The sequence below is a fragment of the Xenopus laevis genome, chromosome 3S, assembly GCF_017654675.1.
Source record: "Xenopus laevis strain J_2021 chromosome 3S, Xenopus_laevis_v10.1, whole genome shotgun sequence".
In the NCBI taxonomy this organism is placed as follows: Eukaryota; Metazoa; Chordata; class Amphibia; order Anura; family Pipidae; genus Xenopus; species Xenopus laevis.
The window spans coordinates 122,868,455-122,890,815 of NC_054376.1; the positions used below are offsets into that span (position 1 = coordinate 122,868,455).

A 22,361-nucleotide genomic window follows, 5' to 3' on the forward strand; every position below is an offset into this window, starting at 1 on the left:
AACGAGCGGATCTTTCCCCGATATGCCATTAACGAGCATGGCTATATTGGGGGTAATCTGATCGTTTGGCCGTACGATCCAATTACGATGCGCAATGGGCTCCTGCGGGATCGGTCGGGTCAAAATCAACCATCTCCGCCGGACGAAAGATAACGGCACACGCCACACACGATCCGAAAATCGTACGAATCCTTGATTCGTATGATAGGATCTGCATGTCTATGGCCACCTGGATATTTGGTTAATGGAAAAAAAAAAAATACAACAGCATACAACCCAATGTGAAAAAGTCAATGTATTTTTATTTCAGTGCTATCACAGCTTAACCCCATTGCAGAAGCATAATAGACTAAAGGGACTAAACAAAGACATTGATAAGATCACTGCACTTTCCAACAAAGGTGGATACACAATCTCTCCCTCATTGGGTGCCTGAGGCTCCTCAGTTAATCAGTTCATAGCAGCAGGAATCAGCAGAAAACTGACATTTTGTTACAAATTTGAAATGCCATGATAATAAAAGGGTAAGGAGGAAAAATAAAAAGCCATTGTTTTCAGTGAGGTTTAACATGACACAATTAGGGGGTTATTTATCAAAATCTGAATTTCTCTCATTTGTTTTTGAACTATACTCTGACCAAATCCACGCAGGTTTTTTCCTGAAAAATTTGAGTGCGTGATAAAACAAAAAAAAAATTGTGAAAGCCAAACGAAAATTTCAATAGTACAATTTCTGTCGGATCCTCCGACCGAAAACTCAGATTCTGTCGGATCCTCCGACCGAAAACTCAGATTCTGTCGGATCCTCCGACCGAAAACTCAGATTCCACAAAATCTTCAGATTTTTGCACAAAACCCAGCACAGATCAGGAGATCTTTGGGACTTCTCCCATTGGCTTATATACAACCTCAGCAGGTCTGAGATGCCGGATTCTCAGATTTTGACATTTTCCATCCTTGGGGTATAATAAATCACAAAATATTTGAGTTTTTTTTTTTTCACTTAAAATTCGGATTTGATAGTACAAAAAGTAGAATTTTTCAGGTTTTTGGCATTCGGACTTTAATAAGTAACCCCCTTAATGTCAATGTGCTGCTGGCTTTCCTTCGTATGAAAAAAGAACACAAGTGAACACCCAACAGACAATAAGCAGGCTTGTGGTAATCTAATCATAATGCCAATAAGTAAAAGCCCATATTACACCCCAATCCCACTGACATTTAGCAAACCAGAATTTGTCATTGGCTAGCAGAATTAGTCGTTGGCTAGGAGTGCCATCCTCTTAATGATCTATTCATGCACAATTCATAGGTGCTGCTTCTGTGTACGTAATCCTTATGATGTTCATGTATTAAAAAAAAAAAAAAAAAAAAAAAAAAAGGTGAGAGATAAATAGCATTAGCGGGATCTCTTGTGGCCCATTAGCTCTGTTGGGGCTCTAATCCCACTGAAGATATCCAGCTAATTCCAACTATTTTTAACTGGAGCTTCCCTAATGCCATTGGCCACTTCTGGCGTCTTACGAAGTCTCCGGCTGGTCAGCAGCTTCATATACAGGTTCTGAGTCAGGAGCCTCAGACTCTGTAACATCTGCTGCCTTTGAATTCGGAACCCAAAGTCCAGAGTCAATACACTGCTTCATGTAAATTCTTGCTTCCTGCAATGCAAGTGAATGAAAATGCCTTAATACTGATTTATTATAGACAAAACAATTAATAATTTGATAAATGTAAAATATACGGGTAATGCCATCATGGGTCAAATGACTCACCAAAACTTGTGAAAAACACGGGAATATGATTTATAGATATTGCTCCAACTTGCAGTGCAGCAGTAAAGAGTGACTGAAGTTTATCAGAGCACAAGTCACATGACTGGGGGCAGCTGGGAAATTGACAATATGTCTAGCCCCATGTCAGATTTCAAAATTAAATATAAATAAATGTGTTTGCTCTTTTGAGAAATGGATTTTAGTGCAGAATTCTGCTGGAGCAGCACTATTAACGGATTCGTTTTGAAATTTTTTTTTTTCCCATGACAGTATCCCTTTAACAGCACATGTATCCCTTACTAAATAAATGCAATAAATAGAAAATAAATAATACATGTAAAAGTGCTTAGAATAGCCCCCTAATCAATTTTATATTCACTCATTTTAATGGTTTACTTATCCTTTAAGCTCACAGATTGATCAGTGGAATAACCATAAAAATCAACCCGTGGCCACCATAAAACTCTTACATTGTGGCTCATGGCTTAATAGGTGGGAAGTTCAATGGAAAACTGAAATAAAAAACGGAGGTACTGAAACCGAGTGCCACTCAACTTACATTAGGGTCCATTTTGCTGATGGTATCCTGTAACAGCTGAATGTCTTTCGTATCAAAACAATTCTGAAGCTCCTGTGAAAGAAACAGAGAATTACACCCGATTATCAATATATTTAGGACCTTTTGTGCCTTAAACTACTGAAAAATGCCTTACCCTTTAAACAAAACAGGGATTGTTTGTCCATATATTGCAATCTATTTAAGCTGAACAACTACGTCAAAATCATCCCATATCTGGCCAGTCCTACGCTCAATTTTCATCTGATTCATTAAGAATTCTATTGCTTCATTATACATTTTACACTACGTTTTACCAGCAACTTACTTGCTGCTTTCAAAACTCCCAAATATAGCTGCCCTTCAATTGGTCACCACTGGGATCACCTGACTATAACTGGGAAGGGTGGGAGCTACAACATTGGGCATGGACACTGCTCCTATATATATATATATAAAACTTCCCCTTGTTTGTTAAAGAAAGCGAGATATAAATGACTCGTTCACATCGATACAGGCAAAACTTTAAGGGTTGCTTCCCCAGGGACTTCCAAGATCATTGGGATCGCTGTGCCTTATTCTTAGTTAGGTACTGTAGAAATAAATAAAAGAAGTTTGGGGGAGGGGACCAGTTTATAGCTGAGAAGGGTCAGGATTTACCAAATAATTCAGTTTGACAGCTCATACATATCTGTCAAGAGGTGGATTTGTTGAGCATAACATATAACTAAATAATCTGGTGATTTTATTTTATACTGATGCGATACTGCTGCGATACTGATGTGATAGGCGTGAGACTGTAGGGATACGATTATGTCAGACTGTAGGGATGTAAAAATAATTCTTTTTAACGTCCCTTGTATATAAAGAAAGCCTAATTCTAACGTTGCACAATGTGTTTCAGGAAACAGAGAGCCTCCTTCAGGATATGATAAACAGAAATTGTACTAGATCTATACTAGCAGTTTGAACAAAACAAACCCTCCCGCACTAAATGGCTGGAACGGAGCTTGGCGGAGACAAAACGGCACGTTGCTAAATCACTGCTCAAAGCACTACACCCAGAAGAATTTAAAGACTTACAGGTGGAAGAGATTCATAAACCTCCACAGGATCCAGCCCTCCCGGACCAAGTCTCTTTTTCCGTTCCTCCTCCTCGTACTCCTTCATTGCCTTCTCTATTCGAACCTTGGCTCTCTCCCTAACTCTGCCCTTGAAGGATTCCAATTCATCATTAAAGGCGTCCATATATTGCTGGTCTGCAGTCTGCCAAAGTAACAACAGGGGTCAGCTACAAATCTATATACATATATAGATTTATATATAACACAGATATATATATTGCTCCGTAACAACCATAGGAGAAGGTGTAGAATATATAGGAGAAGGTGTGGCCAAATATCACATGTTAAGTAAGAAGGCTTTGTTTTTACATGAAAAATGAGTGCAATACTGACATGTTCATCACTTCATTTAGGTTTATTGTATTTGTACAATACTATTTATCTATGTGCATGTAGTCATGTATTTAACCAATCTTGTGTGTGAATCAGAGCTGGAAGGCATATTTGAGGAGCGATGCTAGATAGAGTTTTCAGGTGTGGATGGGAATAGATGTTGCCGAAGATGGAGCTTATTATTAGCACACACCTTGATTTTGGTGAAGAACTGTCGGAAGCAGGCCCTGGGATCCACCTTCAAGCTCTTGGCCAGTTCCAGAACAAACTGCATAACAATAGTCTGATGGGCGACTTGTTCCATAAGGGCGTGTTTCTGGGAAAAGGGAGAAAATAAACAGTGTTTGATATTACATTTTACAGACTATTATTAATTCTCCCAATGCAATAGCCTGTGCAGAGATGATATTTTCTTTTATTCATTTAGAATCAAAAGATTCCACAGAGATTCCACACCATTCACGTCTCTGCCCCACTGGAGGTTACAGTCTAAGTCACATTCACACGCACTATAGTTAGTTTTATTGATAGGAGAAAACCGAAGTACCTAGAGGAAACCCCCACAGACACAGGGAAAAGATACAAACTCCTTGAGATGGAGCCCGTGTTGAAACCAAACCTAGGAACCCAGCAGTGCTAATATTGACACTGAAAAATGTTTTACCTCTTCCACTTCTAAATCAATGCACCAGATGACTAGGTAGTTGGCAGTCTCTTCACACACCAGATGAGGGTTATCTGATAAATATTTTTGACTGTCATCCCAGCGGTGGAGCATACCTTTAGAAAAAGGGAACAAAAAAGGGGTTAAAGAAATGGAACAAAAGCAGCAGTAAAGAACAAACAATAACATGAATTGTTACTTCCCAGTCAAAAGGGAACATCTCAGTCTCTGAACTGTTGGTTTCAGAGCAAACGTTACAGTTCACTCACAGTGCAACTTAGGAGGGTCAATAGAAAAGAACAGGTTGTTCAGCACTAACTGTAACAGGAAGAGATCACCTGACCAGAAATACTGCAGCTCTAATTGCAACAGGAGGAGATCACCTGACCAGAAATACTGCAGCTCTAACTGGAACAGGAAGAGATCACCTGGCCAGAAATACTGCAGCTCTAACTGGAACAGGAAGAGATCAGCTGACCAGAAATACTGCAGCTCTAACTGTAACAGGAAGAGATCACCTGACCAGAAATACTGCAGCTCTAACTGGAACAGGAAGAGATCACCTGACCAGAAATACTGCAGCTCTAACTGTAACAGGAAGAGATCACCTGACCAGAAATACTGCAGCTCTAACTGTAACAGGAAGAGATCACCTGACCAGATATACTGCAGCTCTAACTGGAACAGGAAGAATTGAGGAAGCAAAAGACAGAACTCTGTTAATTGGCTCATGTGATGTAACATGTATGGTTTGTTTGTGTGCATCGTGAATCGTAGGGTCCCAGGGGGTGAGCCCTTATTTTTTATATGGCAATTTTCTATTTATGATTACCCAATGGCACATACTACTAAAAAAGTATTTTATTATGAAAATGGTTTATTTACTGTACATGAAGCAGGGTTTTACCACATGAACTGTTTAATGCAATATCTTTTTATAGAGAAGTACATTGTTCATGGGGTATAGTTTTCCTTTAATCCATTTTCCCGAAAAATTCGAGTTTGGAAAAAAAAAAACACATTTGTGAAAATTGTCCGGAAATTCGAAAAATTTGTCCGCATTTTTCAGATTTTCTGCCTGAAAACCACGAAATCTGCAGATTATTGCACAAAACCCAGCACAGATCAGGATATCTTCAGGACTTCTCCCATTGACTTATATACAACCTATGCAGGTCTAAAATGCTGGATTTTTCTGCTTTTTCCATCCTTGGGGTATTATAAATCTTGAAAAATTTTAAGGTTTTCTTTTCCCCACTAAAATTCGGATATTTGGACTTTAATAAATAACCCCTGTAGTGTCTTAGCAAAGGCAATTATTATTTTGTAGCCGTGACAAGTACCTGTTACTATTGGCTCTGTGTGTCTTCACTGAAAAGGTAGTTTGACCAGTCTGGTCAGAGACACATATAAATATATATACACATATAAATATATATAATTATATATTGGTGTGTAGGCGCCATCTCAGGTCATTTTGCCTGGTCATGTGCTTTCAGAAAGAGCCAGCACTTTAGGATGGAACTACTTTCTGGCGGGCTGTTGTTTCTCCTACTCAAAATAACAATGTGTCTCAGTGGGACCTGGATTTTACTATTGCTATTCTTATATCTACCAGGCAGCTGTTATCTTGTGTTAGGGAGCTGCTATCTGGTTACGTTCCCATTGTTCTGTTGTTAGGCTGCTGGGGGGAGGGGATGGTATCACTAAAATTTTCAGTACAGCAGTAATGCGTGACTGAAGTTTAACAGAGTCACATGACTGGGGGCTCCTGGGAAACTGACAATATGTCTAGCCCCCAGATTTCAAAATTAAATATAAAAAAAAATCAGTTTCAGCTTTTGAAAAACAGATTTCAGTGCAGAATTCTGCTGGAGCAGCACTATTAACTGACAGTATCCCTTTAAATGTACCCAAAATGCCACAAAATGAGTCATCACTCACCCTTTGAACACAACGGTAAATGTATGGACTGCAAAATGGATCATCACTCACCAAAGTGCTTCAGCTGCTTGACATTCTTTTCGACAAAGGTTTTGTGCTTTTGCTCTTTCTCCTCCTCTGTTACTTGCTTGTTTTCAGGTTTTACATTAAATACACTCTGTCCAACAAACAGAAGAGCAGGGGGATTTAGAACGTAATGGAACTACAGCAAAGCCAACTTGTAACAAGAGTAGCAAAGACACAACAGGATTAGAACTGAAATGATGCTACACATATACGATACTGTAATGGCTGATTGGCTGAACAAAAAATGCATTTATATGTAATACGGTAGCAGTGCTTTAAAGTAGAACTAAAGCGTAACTAAAGAAGTAGCTAGAAATGTTGTACATTATGTTTTGTGCTTCTGTACCAGCCCAAGGCAACCACAGCCCTTTAGCAGTAAAGATCTGTGTCTCCAAAGATGCCCCAGTAGCTCCTTCTTTTCTGCTGATTCACTGCACATGCTCTGTGCTGCTGTCACTTACTGAGCTTAGGGACCCACTCACAATATAGAGTACACATAGAATAGAAATGTAACAATATAAGGCTCATTAGTAATTAATACAGATAATTACTACATGGCAGCACAGAAACCAGTGCAATTAGCATCAGAATTTAATAATCAGCAAACCTGTAGCATCAGCTTATATTACAGCCAGGGAAGCTCATTTTCTGCTGGATAATTAGTGACGAGCCCTAAGCTTAGCTTCTCAACAGCCAATCAGAGCCCACTGAGCATGTGAGTGTCACAGACACTTTCCAAGATGGTGACCCCCTGTGACAAGTTTGAAGTCCTGGATCATTGCTGCTATTGACAAGCTGAGACTTTAGCCTCGTGCAATAAGTTCACTATATAAAATATGATATTTTTAGCCATATTAATTTTTAGGGTTTAGTTCACCTTTAAATTCAGCAGAATAATCCAAACCAACACCTACCTTGCTAAAGCCCTCCTTGCTCAGAGTGTCTACATTCCAAGGCATAGTCTTCTCTTTCTTTCTCAATTCGTTCTCTTTCTTCTCCCAGTCCTTTTGCTCTTTCTTCAGCTGACACAGGTCTGACTGTAGCTTCTGTATCTCACTTTGCGCTCCATCTTTAAGGCCCAGCTCATTCAGCTTTTTCTGACACTCCGCCAGCTTCTTCTTACTATCATTGGCGGCTTTCGATAACTCCTCTTTCTCCTTGTCGAACTCCTCCATTCTTTCCACGCGGGCCTAGAAAGAAGACAAAGGGGCGTTACTTAAACTGTTGTCCAAGTGGCTTAAACTTTGGCAAAAAAAGTAAAATAAAAGTTATTTAAGTATAGAGATTCACTGGAGTGAAGGGATTTGTATATCTAAGCCTTTCATATGATACAAGACATATCTAGAGGCAGCTACAGATTGTCAGCTATAGCCATTGTCGGATGCAACAGCTGAAGCCAAATTCCTTAGGCGGAATTTCGCCAGTTCGGCATTACCTGGTGACGCCATCGGAAGAGACTGGCCGTATCAATGTTGGGATGAGTGTCATCTTCATCATCAGAAACTTCAATGTGGTCCCACACGCTATAATCCACCATTGTGCAGCAGAGATTAGACAAGTAGGAGATTCACTGAAATGAAGGAGATAAAACTGATTAACATGTATACAAACACATAAAACATCTATATTTTAATGAATGCATCTCCTACATTTCTAGAAATCTTATCGAATGTATCCGTTTTCCATTCATCTTGCTGACATATAAGGGGTTAAAGGATAAGTAAATCTTTGAAAAAAATATGTGAATGTAAAATTGTCAGGAGAAAGAAAGAGGCAGCTTTGATGTTCTTCTGCTTAGGAAAGATGTGAGAAAGGTTTCTAATTCTTTTCCTAAGTAGAAGAAAATCAGAGCAGCCTCTTTCTTTCTCCTGACAACTTCCTTGACTACTTGGTGGTCAGACTGGTGGGAAACTGACCAGCAGGTGGCGCTGTTGTAACAAAATTCATTCATATTAACAACACATGTATCCCTTAATATCTTGGAATAAAAAGAAAATAAATAATGAATGTAAATGAGAAAAGTGCTTAGAATAGCCCCCTCATCAATTTTACATTTACTTATTTTAAGGTTTACTTATTCTTGAAAAAGGAACACACCCACTACCCATTTCCAAATAGTCCCCCTGCTTCCCCCTGAACCATATCATCTGGGACCTCAGATCTGACCTGTTCTCTTGTAACTCTTCAGAAAATACAGTGCAGCAGGCTTAGTGGCACCATGTTTGATGCTGGAGATGATAGAGCTTGAAACTCACACAATTGCACTTACTTGCATTTAAACAAAAGCATAAAAATGCAATATAAATATTTTCATTAATTTAGCTTTCATTTTAAATGAATTGTTCAGTACAAAAATAAAAACTGGGTAAATAGATACTGTTAGAGGCTGTTCAGAATAAAAAAAAAATCTAATATAGTTAGTTATCCAAAAATGTAATGTATAAAGGCTGGAGTGACTGGATGTCTGACATAACAGCCAGAACACTACTTCCTGCTTTGCAGCTCTCTTGGTTTCCACTGATTGGTTCTCAGGCAGTAACCAGAGACTTGAGGGGGGGCACATGGGTCATAACTGTTGCTTTTGAATCTGAGCTGAATGCTGAGGATCAATTGCAAACTCACTGAACAGTTATGTCCCATGTGGCCCCCCTTATAGTCACTGACTAACTCAGAGTTAGAGAGCTGAAAAGCAGGAAGTAGTGTTCTGGCTGTTTTATTAGACATCCAATCACTTCAGTCTTTATACATTACATTTTTGTCTAACTAACTATATTAGATACATTTTTTTTATTTTGCACAGTCTATTTACACAGTTTTTATTTTTATACTGAACTGTTCCTTTAATGGTCATGCATTCAAAAGCCTGTGTGTAAGGCCCTACAGCACTATCCTCTTATGACAAGATTGGCGAGTGATAATCATTATCCGTCAATCTAAATAACTCAACTGAGCTTATGTAATTCCAGCAGTTACCAGTGTAATTGTGTAACCTACTAACTATTGTTACATAACTGCACTTGCCTCATCACCACCAAGGACTGAACCCAGGGACAGAACCAAATGCTACACAATAACACTGGGGCAAGAGACACTTTCACCTCTAAATGAATCAGTCATTCTCTACAGAATACACAGTCACCCTGCTATAGTTCCTGGGGTACCAAGGGCACAAATAAACACTCATCCCAAATCTCCCCCTAACTGACCTTCAGACTGGGCCCCCTTAGCTCATAACAAGGTTACAGATATATAGAAACATTGGGGTGTCACCCTGCTATAGTTCCAGGGGTACCCAGGGCACAAATAAACACTCACCCCAAATCTCCCCCTAACTGACCTTCAGACTGGGCCCCCTTAGCTCATAACAAGGTTACAGATATATAGAAACATTGGGGTAATAGTCACCCTGCTATAGTTCCAGGGGTACCCAGGGCACAAATAAGCGCTCACCCCAAATCTCCCCCTAACTGGCCTTCAGACTGGGCCCCCTTAGCTCATAACAAGGTTACAGATATATAGAAACATTGGGGTGTCACCCTGCTATAGTTCCAGGGGTACCCAGGGTACAAATAAACACTCACCCCAAATCTCCCCCTAACTGGCCTTCAGGCTGGGCCCCCTAAGCTCATCTGCTGCCCCCCCAACTTTAAAGGCATAATGACATTATACAGTCATATGAAAAAGTTTGGGAACCCCTCTCAGCCTGCATAATAATTTACTCCACTTTCAACAAAAAAAGATAAGAGTGGTATGTCTTTCATTTCCCAGGAACATCTGAGTACTGGGGTGTTTTCTGAACAAAGATTTTTAGTGAAGCAGTATTCAGTTGTATGGAATTAAAGGGAAGCTGACACCAAAAAAACTTCTTTTAAAAAAATGATTTTTCATTTGAAGTTACCTATATGTCATGCTGACTGTTTTCTCCTTAAAGCTTTCTTTCACTTATTAAACCCAGTTCTGCATCCGACTGTGGCAGCCAGACTCCTGCTTCCTGTCAGAATGTGAGCTCGATGATGTCACAAAGGGGGCGGAGCTTCCTCCTCCTCTCCGCTATATCTCTCTGGCGTCTGTGAACCATGTGTGCTTTAGTAACTGATTTGCTAAGTACTGTAACTTGGTCATCATTTATATAGTTTCTTTATTATTATATAATGAAGTATAAATGCATATTCATTCTCTTTCTCACAGTGTCACACTGTTTCGGTGACTTGCGGCTGCCGCTGCGGAACTGTTATGTCCTCCTCCTCCTGGGGCTTCTCCGATCCAGCCGGCAAGACTGTGGCAGCAGCTGAGGACAAACACAGGCCCCTGTCCTGGAGTCGGAAGGGCTCTCCTCCTGACGGGCGAGTTTTGGCGCAGAGAAGATGCGCACGGAACTAGCACGTCTCTTAGCGCCGAAGACAGTCTGCTCGCCGGGCCTTGATACATCACGCGGTGCACTGGGTGGAGGGCGGATGGATTTGGTGACGTCATTTGCGCGCTAAGAGACGTGCTAGTTCCGTGCGCATCTTCTCTGCGCCAACACTCGCCCGTCAGGAGGAGAGCCCTTCCGACTCCAGGACAGGGGCCTGTGTTTGGCCTCAGCTGCTGCCACAGTCTTGCCGGCTGGATCGGAGAAGCCCCAGGAGGAGGAGGACATAACAGTTCCGCAGCGGCAGCCGCAAGTCACCGAAACAGTGTGACACTGTGAGAAAGAGAATGAATATGCATTTATACTTCATTATATAATAATAAAGAAACTATATAACTGATGACCAAGTTACAGTACTTAGCAAATCAGTTACTAAAGCACACGTGGTTCACAGACGCCAGAGAGATTTAGCGGAGAGGAGGGGGAAGCTCCGCCCCCTTTGTGACATCATCAAGCTCACATTCTGACAGGAAGCAGGAGTCTGGCTGCCACAGTCGGCCACAGTCGGATGCAGAACTGGGTTTATTAAGTGAAAGAAAGCTTTAAGGAGAAAACAGTCAGCATGACATATAGGTAACTTCAAATGAAGAATCATTTTTTTAAAAGAAGTTTTTTTGGTGTCAGCTTCTCTTTAAATCAAATGAAGGTACCCTTGTAATTTTGCTAATTTGAATGAATGTAACTGCTCAATACTGATTACTGGCAAACACCAAATTGGTTGGATTAGCGCATTAAGCCTTAAACTTCATAGGCAGGTGTGTCCAATCATGAGAAAAGATATTTAAGGTGACCAATTGCAAGTCGTGCTTCTGTTTGACTCTCCTCTGTAGAGTGACAGCATGGGATCCTCAAAGCAACTCTCAAAAGATCTGAAAACAAAGATTGTTCAGTATCATGGTTTAGGGCAGGCATGTCCAAAGTCAGGCCCGGGGGCCAAATGTGGCCAGTTTTCAAATTTACACTGGCCCTTGGTCTCCATCATGAAATTAATAATAATGTGGCCCGCCAGCACAGTGCAATCAGGAATCTTGTAGCCGTAGCAGTGATATTTGGGCACATTAGTGAAATGATCTGCCACTTGGTCTATACTGCTGCCTGTGAGCTGAAGGTGTTAGTAATAGACACGTACTGGCACATAGTGATGCACTGCTTCACATACTTCATTCGGGCTGAAGGTGTCAATAGACGTACTGACGTGCCAGTACCTTAAACTAAAGACATATGTGAGAGCAGTGCATCACTAAATCCCAGTACGTGTCTATTAGTAACAACCTTCAGCTCACAGGCAGCAGTATAGACCCAGTGGCAGATAATTTCACTAATGTGCCCAAATAGTATGGCTACGCGATTCCTTGTTTAAATGAGTTAAATGATGTTAATGGATAAAGAATGTCAGGCTGAATGGTCGGCCACCACACATTTTCACCTCACCAAATCAGGCGCTCGTTGCAAAAGTTTGGCCACCCCAGGTTTAGGGGAAGGCTAGAAAAAGCTATCTCAGAGGTTTAAACTGTCAGTTTCAACTGTAAGAAATGGAATCAGGAAATGGAAGGCCACAGGCACAGTTGCTGTAAAACCCAGGTCTGGCAGGCCAAGGAAAATACAGGAGCGGCATATGCGGAGGATTGTGAGAATGGTTACAGACAACCCAAAGATCACCTCCAAAGACCTGGAAGAACATCTTGCTGCAGATGAGGTATCTGTACATCGTTCTACAATTCAGCACAATTTGCACAAAGAACGTGTATGGCAGGGGGATGAGAAAGAAGCCCTTTCTGCACTAACGCCACAAACAGAGTCGCTTGTTTATGCAAAAGCTCATTTATACAAGACACAGTCATTTTGGAACAAAGTGCTTTGGACTGATGATACAAAAAATGAGTTATTTGGTCATAACAAAAACAGGATTTTTTGTTACTCACCGTTAAATCTGTTTCTCTGTAGTCGATAGGGGGACACAGGGACTCTAGGGGTTTAAGCTCCACCCTCCAGGAGGCAGGACACTTAGAATAAAAAAAAAAAAAAAAAAAACTTAAGGGGCGTGCCAAGGAACAGGCTTAACCCCACACACTGTAAGCATACCTCAGTTGGTACCAAAGAGACTGCAGAAAAAAAATCTAAAATAACAACTGGCAACAGGTAAAACCAAAGAAACTTTTCCATAAGACCAAACGGTCAACATTTCGCTAGGGTCGGGAAGCCCTGTGTCCCCCTATCGACTAGAGAAACAGATTTAACGGAGAGTAACAAAAAATCCTGTTTTCTCTGTCGTCTCAGGGGGACACAGGGACTCTAGGGGACTTAACAAAGCAGCCCCAGAACAGCAGGGAGGGAGCGAAATCAGGAATAATAGTGGGGAAGACACGTTACTGCACCACAGAGTGCAGTATCTTGCGGCCAAAGGTGGCTTCCGCAGAAGAAAACGTGTCAAGGCTATAGAATTTGGTGAATGTGTGAACCGAGGACCAAGTGGCTGCTCTGCAGATCTGGTCCAAAGAAGCCGAGTTACGCCAAGCCCAGGAAGCTCCCATGGATCTTGTGGAGTGAGCACGAACTGATGTTGGCGGAGATCTTCCCTTGGCTAGATAAGCTTGACGGATGAGTTCCTGAAGCCATCTCGCAATCGTCGTCTTCGAAGCTGCCATGCCCCGACGGGGGCCAGATGGAAGCAAAAACAAGGCTTGAGAACGTCGAAAGGGCTTAGAACGTTCAAGATACCAGCGAAGTGCTCTGACCACATCCAGACTGTGAAGACGCCGTTCTTTATCATTCTTTGGAGCCGGACAGAAGGAAGGGACGACAATCTCTTGGTTGATGTGGAACAAGGAGACGACTTTGGGTAGGAAGGAAGGCACCGTGCGTAGCACTGCTTTGTCTTTGTGGAAGACTAGTAAGGAAGGATCACACGAAAGGGCACCGAGTTCGGAGACTCTTCTGGTAGAGGAAATGGCTACTAGGAACGCTACCTTTCAGGTGAGAAGTGTCTCTGGAATGACTGCTAAGGGCTCGAAAGGAGGGTCGAGCAGAGCCTCCAACACCAGGTTGAGGTCCCATCCTGGAACTGGTGGACGGAATGGCGGAGCAATATGGGCCACTCCCTGCAGAAATGTGCGGACCGAGTCATCCATAGCAAGTCGAGTCTGGAGCAAAACCGAAAGAGCGGAGACTTGAACCTTCAGTGAGCTTAACTTGAGGCCTAGCTGAAGGCCCCTTTGCAGGAAGGAGAGAACTCTGGGAACATCTAATTCAAGGAAAGGGTAGTGTGCCTCATTGCACCACGTCCAGTAAGTGCGCCACACCCGATGATAAGCTTTGGAGGATGTGGCTTTGCGTGACTTCAGCATTGTGGCAATGACCTCCTCTGTTAGGCTCTGAAATTAGAGATTCGGACCAGGCTTGTATGGCTCGGGCTACCCAGGCGGACGCCAGGGCGGGGCGAAGGGTAGAACCCGCAGATGAGTACACTGCCCTCAGGAATCCCTCTAGCCGTTTGTCAGATGGGTCCTTGAAGGCTGCCGCGTGTGTAACAGGTAAGGCAGTGGACTTAGAGAGTCTAGAAACTGGAGCATCCACTGCTGGTGGCATAGACCATTTTTCCACCGATTCTTTATTAAATGGATAGGACTTGGAAAATTTCCGAGTAGCTTGGAATTTGCGTTCAGGGGAATTCCATTCATCGTGGATAATGCTGGTAAGTTGTTCATGAGATGGGAAACAAGCTGAGGATTTATGTTTCCTCTTAAACAGATTTGCAGAAGAAGTGTGCTGTTCTGCTGACTGTGAAATTTTCAGTACTTCCATCACTCCCTTAATAATATGATCCACATCGTGAGGAACCTCTCTGCCCTTGGTCTCCTCCTCGTGCTCCCCCTCCTCGTCAGAGGAAATATCAGAAAGTGGGAGTTCACCCTCTGAATGGGAGGCAGCTCCTCCAGATGAAGAGCCCTCAGACAATAAATGGGAGTCGTCGTCCGCTTTGGGACTGGAAGGTCTTTTACGCTTCCCGCTAGGCTTGTGGGCTAGTTTGGCTATGGCCCTGCCTAGATTATCAGCAATTGAAGGTAGACTCTGCAATGATGCTAGAGACTGCGAAAGCTGGATAGCCCATGAGGGGGCTGGGGGGGTCAGATGATGTACCTGCAATCCCATCTTGTGCAGAATTATCTTGTGAAGATTCGCCACAGTGAGGAATCTCGGGTGTGGTAGGTTCCTGGGCAGGTGCAGAGCCCTGACCTTTGGAGCAAGATCTGCAGAGGGATTCAGCCTGACCCCCGGGTATTTTTGTGTGGCAATTTTTGCAGGCAAAATAGGTAACCTGTGCTGTTGGTGCTCTCCCCCCGGCCCTTGGGAAAAGTCCCCCTGACTTACCTTCTGCCATAATGCAGTGTCAATGGTACCTGCTGAGGAATGGCTGGAGAGCGCAGGGTTAAGTTGCAGTGAAAAGTTAGATAACTGCTTCCTGAAAGGGAGAGCGTGCCCTAGGAGTAGTAGGCAGCACCGCGTTTTGGAGCGCTGCTGTGAGTCCCTCTCCGTCCCACTCTGGATAAGCAGAGAAGGCGCGCTGTGTAACCGCGCGTAGCAGCTCCTCCTGTTCGCGCTAAAACAAAATGGCGCCTGGAACGCATAGATGCGATGCGTTCCAGGACTGAAGCGCAGAAGGAGCTGCACGCAAAACGCCGTCTCTGATCGGTAGAGGGAGAACGGAAGCGCATTGGAGTGCCAAATCACGCAAGGATAAGTGGGCCTACTCTCCCTGACTGAGGAAGGAGGGGGGGGAGAGCAACCCGGGGAGGAATACATGAACAGTGCCATGGTACTCAACCGGTGCTTGTAGTGACTGTGTGGGTCGGATATAGCCTGGAATGGCTAGGGTAGAGACCCCGGTGAAGAATCCCGCGATGGGGGAATTCCAGGAGTAAACAGGCATTCCTGTACTTGGAGATACCCCACAATGATGAGTGCTGCTGAAGAGCATGCGAAGTCCATCCTCCTTGAAAGCAGGACACTTAAAAACTGGGGTATGCTTACAGTGTGTGGGGTTAAGCCTGTTCCTTGGCACGCCCCTTAAGTTTTTTTTTTTTTATTCTAAGTGTCCTGCCTCCTGGAGGGTGGAGCTTAAACCCCTAGAGTCCCTGTGTCCCCCTGAGACGACAGAGAAAAGCGCTTGGCATGGCAGAAGAAGAACAACATTCCAAGAAAAACACCTCCTGCCTTCTGTCACATTTGGTGGCGGTTCCATCATGCTGTGGGGCTGTGTGGCTAGTTCAGGAACTAGGGCCCTTGTTAAAGTCAAGGGTCGGTGAATATTACCCAATATCAACTGCTGAAATGCTACGGTTTCCATAAGGCATGGTATATATCAAAAAGAAGTTGCTACTTTGAAAGCTCAGCCAATGATAAACAAATCTCCAAAGAATTAAGAAGGGTTCCCAAACTTATATATAAATATCTATAGAGACTGCTTGCATAGTGAGTCATTTTCTGGCGTAATTACTCGGCATCCTTCCTGGCTAATCTGAAAATAACGTTCCCGTTACATTTGATGACTGTAACGTTGGAGAACAGGTAAAAGGGACCTTTTGACCCTCCAGATGTGTCAGTTTCACTCCCTGATTAGTCCCTCTGAGTAGTTGTGCAACATCTGAGGGCAGCTGTTTATCTATAGAAAATTTTTGTTCACAGATCCGCACACACACAAATTTCTGCAGTGGGGAAAGTGCCCCTTCTTTATTGGTTTATATCATCACCAACATCAACGTTTCGGGGAGTACAACCTCCCTTCATCAGGAAAACATTGAAATATTGATGTTGGTGATGATATAAACCAATAAAGAAGGGGCACTTCCTCACTGCAGAAATTTGTGTGTGCGAGGATCCGCAAAAAGTTGCTGTTGCTAAGGGACCGTGCCAGGTCAACGGAGAAACAGCACCACTACTGCAGAGTGAGTAGATTCCAGGCGTGCAGTGCATTTATTACATTACAGCTGTTTATCTATGACACAAATCCAGAGCAATAGTCTCATAAGACTCAGTGACTCTCAAAACTGAAGAGCGAAAGGTCAGGACACATGCTCAGATTCGGGAATATTAGTCGCCCGGCGACAAATCTCCTCTTCTTCAGGGCGACTAATATCCCCAAACTGCCTTCCCGACGGCTAGAATGTAAATCGCCGGTAGGATGGCACTTGGACTACTTCGTTTTCCAAAGTAGCCAAAGTTTCCTTGTGAGGCAGGAGACTAATCTCCCTGAGCTGCCTTCCAATGCCTTGCCACCGGCTATAATGTAAATCGACGGCGGGATGGAACTTGGATCGCTTTGTTTTCCGAAGTCGCTCGAAGTGTCCTCGTGAGGCAACTTTGGAAAACAAAGTGCTTTGAGTGCCATCCATCCGGCGATTTACCGGCGGGAGGCAGTTCGGGGAGATTAGTCGCCCCGAGGAAGAGGAGATTAGTCCCCCCGAGGAAGAGGAGATTAGTCCCCCCGAGGAACAGGAGATTAGTCGCCAGGAGGAAGAGGAGATTAGTCCCCCCGAGGAAGAGGAGATTAGTCGCCAGGAGGAAGAGGAGATTAGTCGCCCGAAGAAGAGGAGATTAGTCGCCCCGAAGAAGAGGAGATTAGTCGCCCCGAAGAAGAGGAGATTAGTCGCCCCGAAGAAGAGGAGATTAGTCGCCCCGAAGAAGAGGAGATTAGTCGCCCCGAAGAAGAGGAGATTAGTCGCCCCGAAGAAGAGGAGATTAGTCGCCCCGAAGAAGAGGAGATTAGTCGCCCCGAGGAAGAGGAGATTAGTCGCCCAGAGGAATGAGTTAAGTCGCCCAGAGGAAGAGGAGTTAAGTTGCCCTGAAGAAGAGGAGATTAGTCGCCCGGAGGAAGAGGAGATTAGTCGCCCCGAGGAAAAGGAGATTAGTCTCCTCGAAGAAGAGATTAGTCTCCTCAAAGAAGAGATTAATCTCCCCGGATCTGAGCGGTGCTCTGACCCTAAGGGTCTGGCCACATGAGCAGATCCGGGGAGATTAGTCGTCGCAGTGACAAATCTCCTCTTGTTCGGGGCGACAATCTCCCCAGACTGCCTTCCCCCCTGTCCTCCGCCGGCTAAGATTAAAATCGTCTGCGGAAATGCACATGTGGCGCTTCGTTTTCCAAAGGCGCCCAAAATTGCCCTTGGAAACTTCTGAAAACTAAGCGCCATGTGTGCATTGCCGCAGGCGATTTTCATTTCAGCTGGCGCAGGGCAGGGGGAAGGCAGTTCGGGGAGATTGTCGCCCCAAAAAAGAGGAGATTTGTCACTGCGGCGACTAATCTCCCCGGATCTGCTCGTGTGGCCAGACCCTTAGGGTTAGAGCACACGCTCAGATTCAGGGAAAGAAGGCAATTTGCTCGTGTGGCCAGACCCTAAAGGTTCTTGTGGTCAGCATTCAGCTTCATGGGTTAAATTATCCCCTGCCACATGTCAGGGATAAGGGAAACTACAGGAAACTGTGGCCTAGATTCTAAGGCATAGCCTGGCTGCCAGATGTTATTGTAGAACTACAACTCCCAGTATGCTTTAAGTCTTGATTATAGGGTGAAGAATGGTGGGAGTTGTAGTCGAGCTACACCTTGGGAGAGACTGGGCAGGAGAGTATTGTATAATGGCACAGTCAGTCAAGCAGCATGTGTGCACGAGTATATAGTATACAGCAGCACAATACACGAGTAGATATACAAGTAACTCCCAGCTGTGGGAATAAGACATTACCTGACACACCAGGGTGCAGCTGCGGGCCCCTCTCTCAAGCTTCTGGAAAGCTCCTGCACTCCCCGTCTCACGCAATTACGTCACTTCCTTAACCTCAACGCGGCCGCTTTGCCCTTACTCTAGAGTCTTCCTACAGACTTCCGCTTTCTTTTTCCCTTCCATCTGCGTCACTTCCTTTGGCAGGTTTGTCGCAGGCAGAGAAATTGTGGTGCGTTCTGTGACTGGAGGGAGGCGGGGCGGCTACTGTTTTGTAGCGATTATATGCGGATTGGGGAATGGAGAACGCCGCCCAAAATGTACAACATTCTACCACGTAGTCATTTTACACAACTAGGCTTTTTTGTCATTTCTATTCAAATATGTTTCCATGTGGCTGTTGATATGCTCTGCACTGTCGGTTCTGACTCCTCAAGCAAAGTAGCAGAACCAGAGAACACAAAGTCATATTCCGAGAACAATTTGCAATTGGTTTTACTTTTTTAGTACTTGAAGTTTTTGAGTTATTTCGTTTTTTATTCAGCAGCTCTCTTGCAGTTGCAGCCATCTGGTTGCTAGGGTCCCAATTCCCCTAGCAACCATGCACTGACTTGAATAAAAGAGACTGGGATATGAATTAGGAGAGGCCGGAATAGAAAGGCGAGCAATAAAAAGTTGCAACAACAGTAAATGTGTCGACTTACAGAGCATTTGGTTTTTAAGATGGGGTCACTGACCCCCATTTGAAAGCTGGAAAGAGTCAGAAGAAAAAGGCAAATAAAAAAAAAAAATAACCAATGGGGAGAGACCTTAAAGGAGACGTTTAGTGTAAAAAATAAGAATGTACCAGTGCATTATACTCATTTAGATATAGAAGAATTGTGCTTAAAAAAGTAGTGTTTCTGGCTGATTTATTGAATATTTCTGTAAAACCCCTAATAATCCCTCCCTTCTCTTCACTTCCTGCTCCCTGAATTCCCAGGCTGTACAGGAGAGCCGACGGCGCTCAGCTCACTGCACTGTAGGACAGGAACCAATCAGCAGCTAGCAGGACCTGATAGGGAACTGAAGCATGTCTGTGCTTGTGTGACTGCAGGGCTGTGATTGGCTGTCCCCCTCCTACTGTGCTTTTGGCACGGACCGTTAGGACACGCCCACCCCTCATTTGAAACACAGACAGGGACCAGAGAACATCTATAGGGAGCTCCAATAAAGGGGATATTTTTAAAGATAATATTGATTTTTAGCACCATGTAAAAGCAATACCATATATAACTTATAATTTATAATACATTTGTTAAAACATTTGTTTTAGGGTGGGCTCATGTCTAGGACAATAGAGGATCTCTTTTGTTTTTATTTTGCTTCCTTGGACATGTGTAATAATCAGTGGCCACTTCAAGCATTTGCACTTCAAACATCTCTAATAAAGACGTATATATGACCTATATGTACCCGCCCTATTCTAATTGACCTAAGCGTAAGTGTGTTAACGAGGTTTGGCTAGGATGAAAGTAACGCTATCGAAAGTTCGATTTGAACTGCTCGCGCTGATGAATTTTCCAGCCAGCGTTCGTCGGTCGAGACGTAACTTCGCATTTTAACGAATAAGCGTATGCTCTGGGAATTTACGTCAGAAGAAGTTGTACAAAGTGTGGTGAAGTCTTCTGAGGTGAAAATTCAGTAAATCTGCCCCAAAGTCTTTTTAACACCACCAGTTTTTAATAGGGATGCACCAAATCCACTATTTTGGATTCTGCCGAACCTCCAAATCCTTTGCGAAATATTCGGCTGAATACCGAACCGAATCGGCCTTTTTCAGCAGGATTCGGCCGAATCCTTCTGCCCAGCCGAACTGAATCCTAATTTGCCGAATCCGGAACCGAATCCTGGATTCAGTGCATCCCTAGTTTTCAACAGGTGTGTTGTGTCGGATGGCAAATGTTTCATGTAGTTTACTGAGCACACAATACCCTGACTACCCCTGGGGACTTTGGTTTCCCAGTCAATAATGAACCAAATAATAGAACCTTTATGAAACCAATGAATCCGTTCCCCTGGTAGTAATGGGGCCACTATTAAACATTGCATGGAACCATCCTATAGATAAAACCAAATATGTTTTATTTAAAAATCTTTTAAAAAGTATACAAGCAGGGGGCCCTACCCACTATTGACAATGTGCTATTAATTGGTAGTGATAAACAGGTAATGGGATGTAACCCAAGCACAGTTTTTAAACCACAGTACTGAATTTAAGGGTGGTGACGCGTGAAGATTCGGGGAGGTTTAGTTGCCCAGTGAAAAAGCACTTCTTCTTCGAGCAACTAATCTCCCAGAAAAGCGATTTAGATTCTAGCCGTTGGGATGGCACTCGGAGCAGTTAGTTTTCCGAAGTTGTCTCACTAGGAAACTTTGGGCGGCGATTTAGATTCTAGCCGGCGGTAGGCATTTTTATTAGGGGCCCGAATTAGTGGCCTGGGCGACTAAATCTCCCTAAATCTTCGCGTGTCACTAGCTTAAAGGCTCCAAAAGATAATTAAGGCAGGATTGAATCAACCACAGTGTTCAGTTGTATCAATATCATGTAGGTTACACATCAGATTTTTGTGCCTTTATATTTTAACCCATGTGACTACATCCGACTTGTAGGATGTGTTTTGTCAATCCAACACCAACAGACAAAATCTCCCATGTAGTTTAGCCCTTAGGGTAGAACTACATGGGCGACTTCGGTGCATTTCCTGCAGATCCGACACGCTGCGCCAAAATGCAGGCGTCAAATCAATGCGACAGAGAATAAGGTAAGCAATAGCAATGTCGGATGGTGTCGCAGCGTAGAGTCCTGCAGGTTACCCGCAAAAACCTGCGGTAGCCTTCGAATTGCAGGTAGAGGTTCCGGGTGCGGGTATAGACGCAGGTCGTTGTTTCTGCGGGGTTGGGACGCGGGTCTTCTCAATAGTGATTTTTACTCCTTTTTTCTGAACACGTACTTCCGATGATGTCACTTCCGGTTTACAATGACAGCTCTTCCTGATTCTTGATGGTCAGTGGGTCCGGGTTGCGGATAAGGTACTTGCGGTTACGGGTTCCAAAAAATGGACTCTAATCGCAGTGTTCATCCGACACGACTGTCAAATGTAGATGCTGCGTCTGCATCCGTCAGTCGCGTCGTGTCGGATGAACAATGCGACAAGATCCGACATCTGTATTTCTTACCTTATTTTCCGTTGCATCCGATTTGACGCCTGCGTTATAGCAAAGCGCATCGGATCCGCCAGAAACACACCTAAGTCGACCATGTAGTTCTACCCTCAGTCTGCACCTCATACAGTTTTGGAGAGAAGATGTTTGTCGAAAGAAGGACAACGGAGGTCCTACACAAATATACTAATACATTAAGCTCTTAGGTTGTTAGTGGATCTAATAGATCATCCAGCCAGTTAAAGGGTATGACGACCAATTCTAATGAGACCTTATCATTATAAGTGTTTGAGAGATGCCTACCATGGTCAAAGAGTAGATAGCCTACTCTTTGACCATGGTACTAGGTTTTAAGCCCTTTGCAAGCTCCTACTAACCAAGCCTTTATATAACACTCAGTTATATATCTCAGCAAGCAACTCCTTTCTAAAAAGACCCAATGGCACCTCCTAATCAGTCCATAGCATCATCATGGTCTTTTCAGTTAACGTGTGCAAATATACAGAGCCGCAACACACCTTAAAATTGTGCAGTTGAGGAGCTTACCCCTTTTATTGCTTCACCAAAAGTATCAA

General features: G+C 43.6%; 1 protein-coding gene across 1 annotated transcript; it reads right to left on the reverse strand.

Moving 5' to 3' along the window:
- Window positions 1-280: 280 nt before the first annotated feature.
- Window positions 281-18,773, reverse strand: cdc37.S (cell division cycle 37 S homeolog). Its single transcript, XM_018254063.2, has 9 exons — window positions 18,607-18,773; window positions 7,895-8,029; window positions 7,374-7,649; window positions 6,445-6,550; window positions 4,450-4,565; window positions 3,979-4,101; window positions 3,412-3,594; window positions 2,332-2,403; window positions 281-1,658 (listed from the first exon to the last, which is right to left on the reverse strand). Exons 2-9 carry the CDS (start codon window positions 7,994-7,996, stop codon window positions 1,521-1,523), a joined length of 1,116 nt encoding a protein of 371 aa, XP_018109552.1. The 5' UTR covers window positions 7,997-8,029; window positions 18,607-18,773; the 3' UTR covers window positions 281-1,520.
- Between the last annotated feature and the right edge of the window lie 3,588 nt (window positions 18,774-22,361).

Excerpts from the sequence above, each read along its gene's own strand:
- cdc37.S (XM_018254063.2), bottom strand. The coding sequence starts at position 7,996 with ATGGTGGATTATAGCGTGTGGGACCACATTGAAGTTTCTGATGATGAA. Across the intron at positions 7,650-7,894 it reads TCTTCCGATGGCGTCACCAG|GCCCGCGTGGAAAGAATGGA; the intron begins GTAATGCCGAAC and ends TCTTCTTTCTAG. Across the intron at positions 4,102-4,449 it reads TTGATTTAGAAGTGGAAGAG|AAACACGCCCTTATGGAACA; the intron begins GTAAAACATTTT and ends CCCTTTTCCCAG.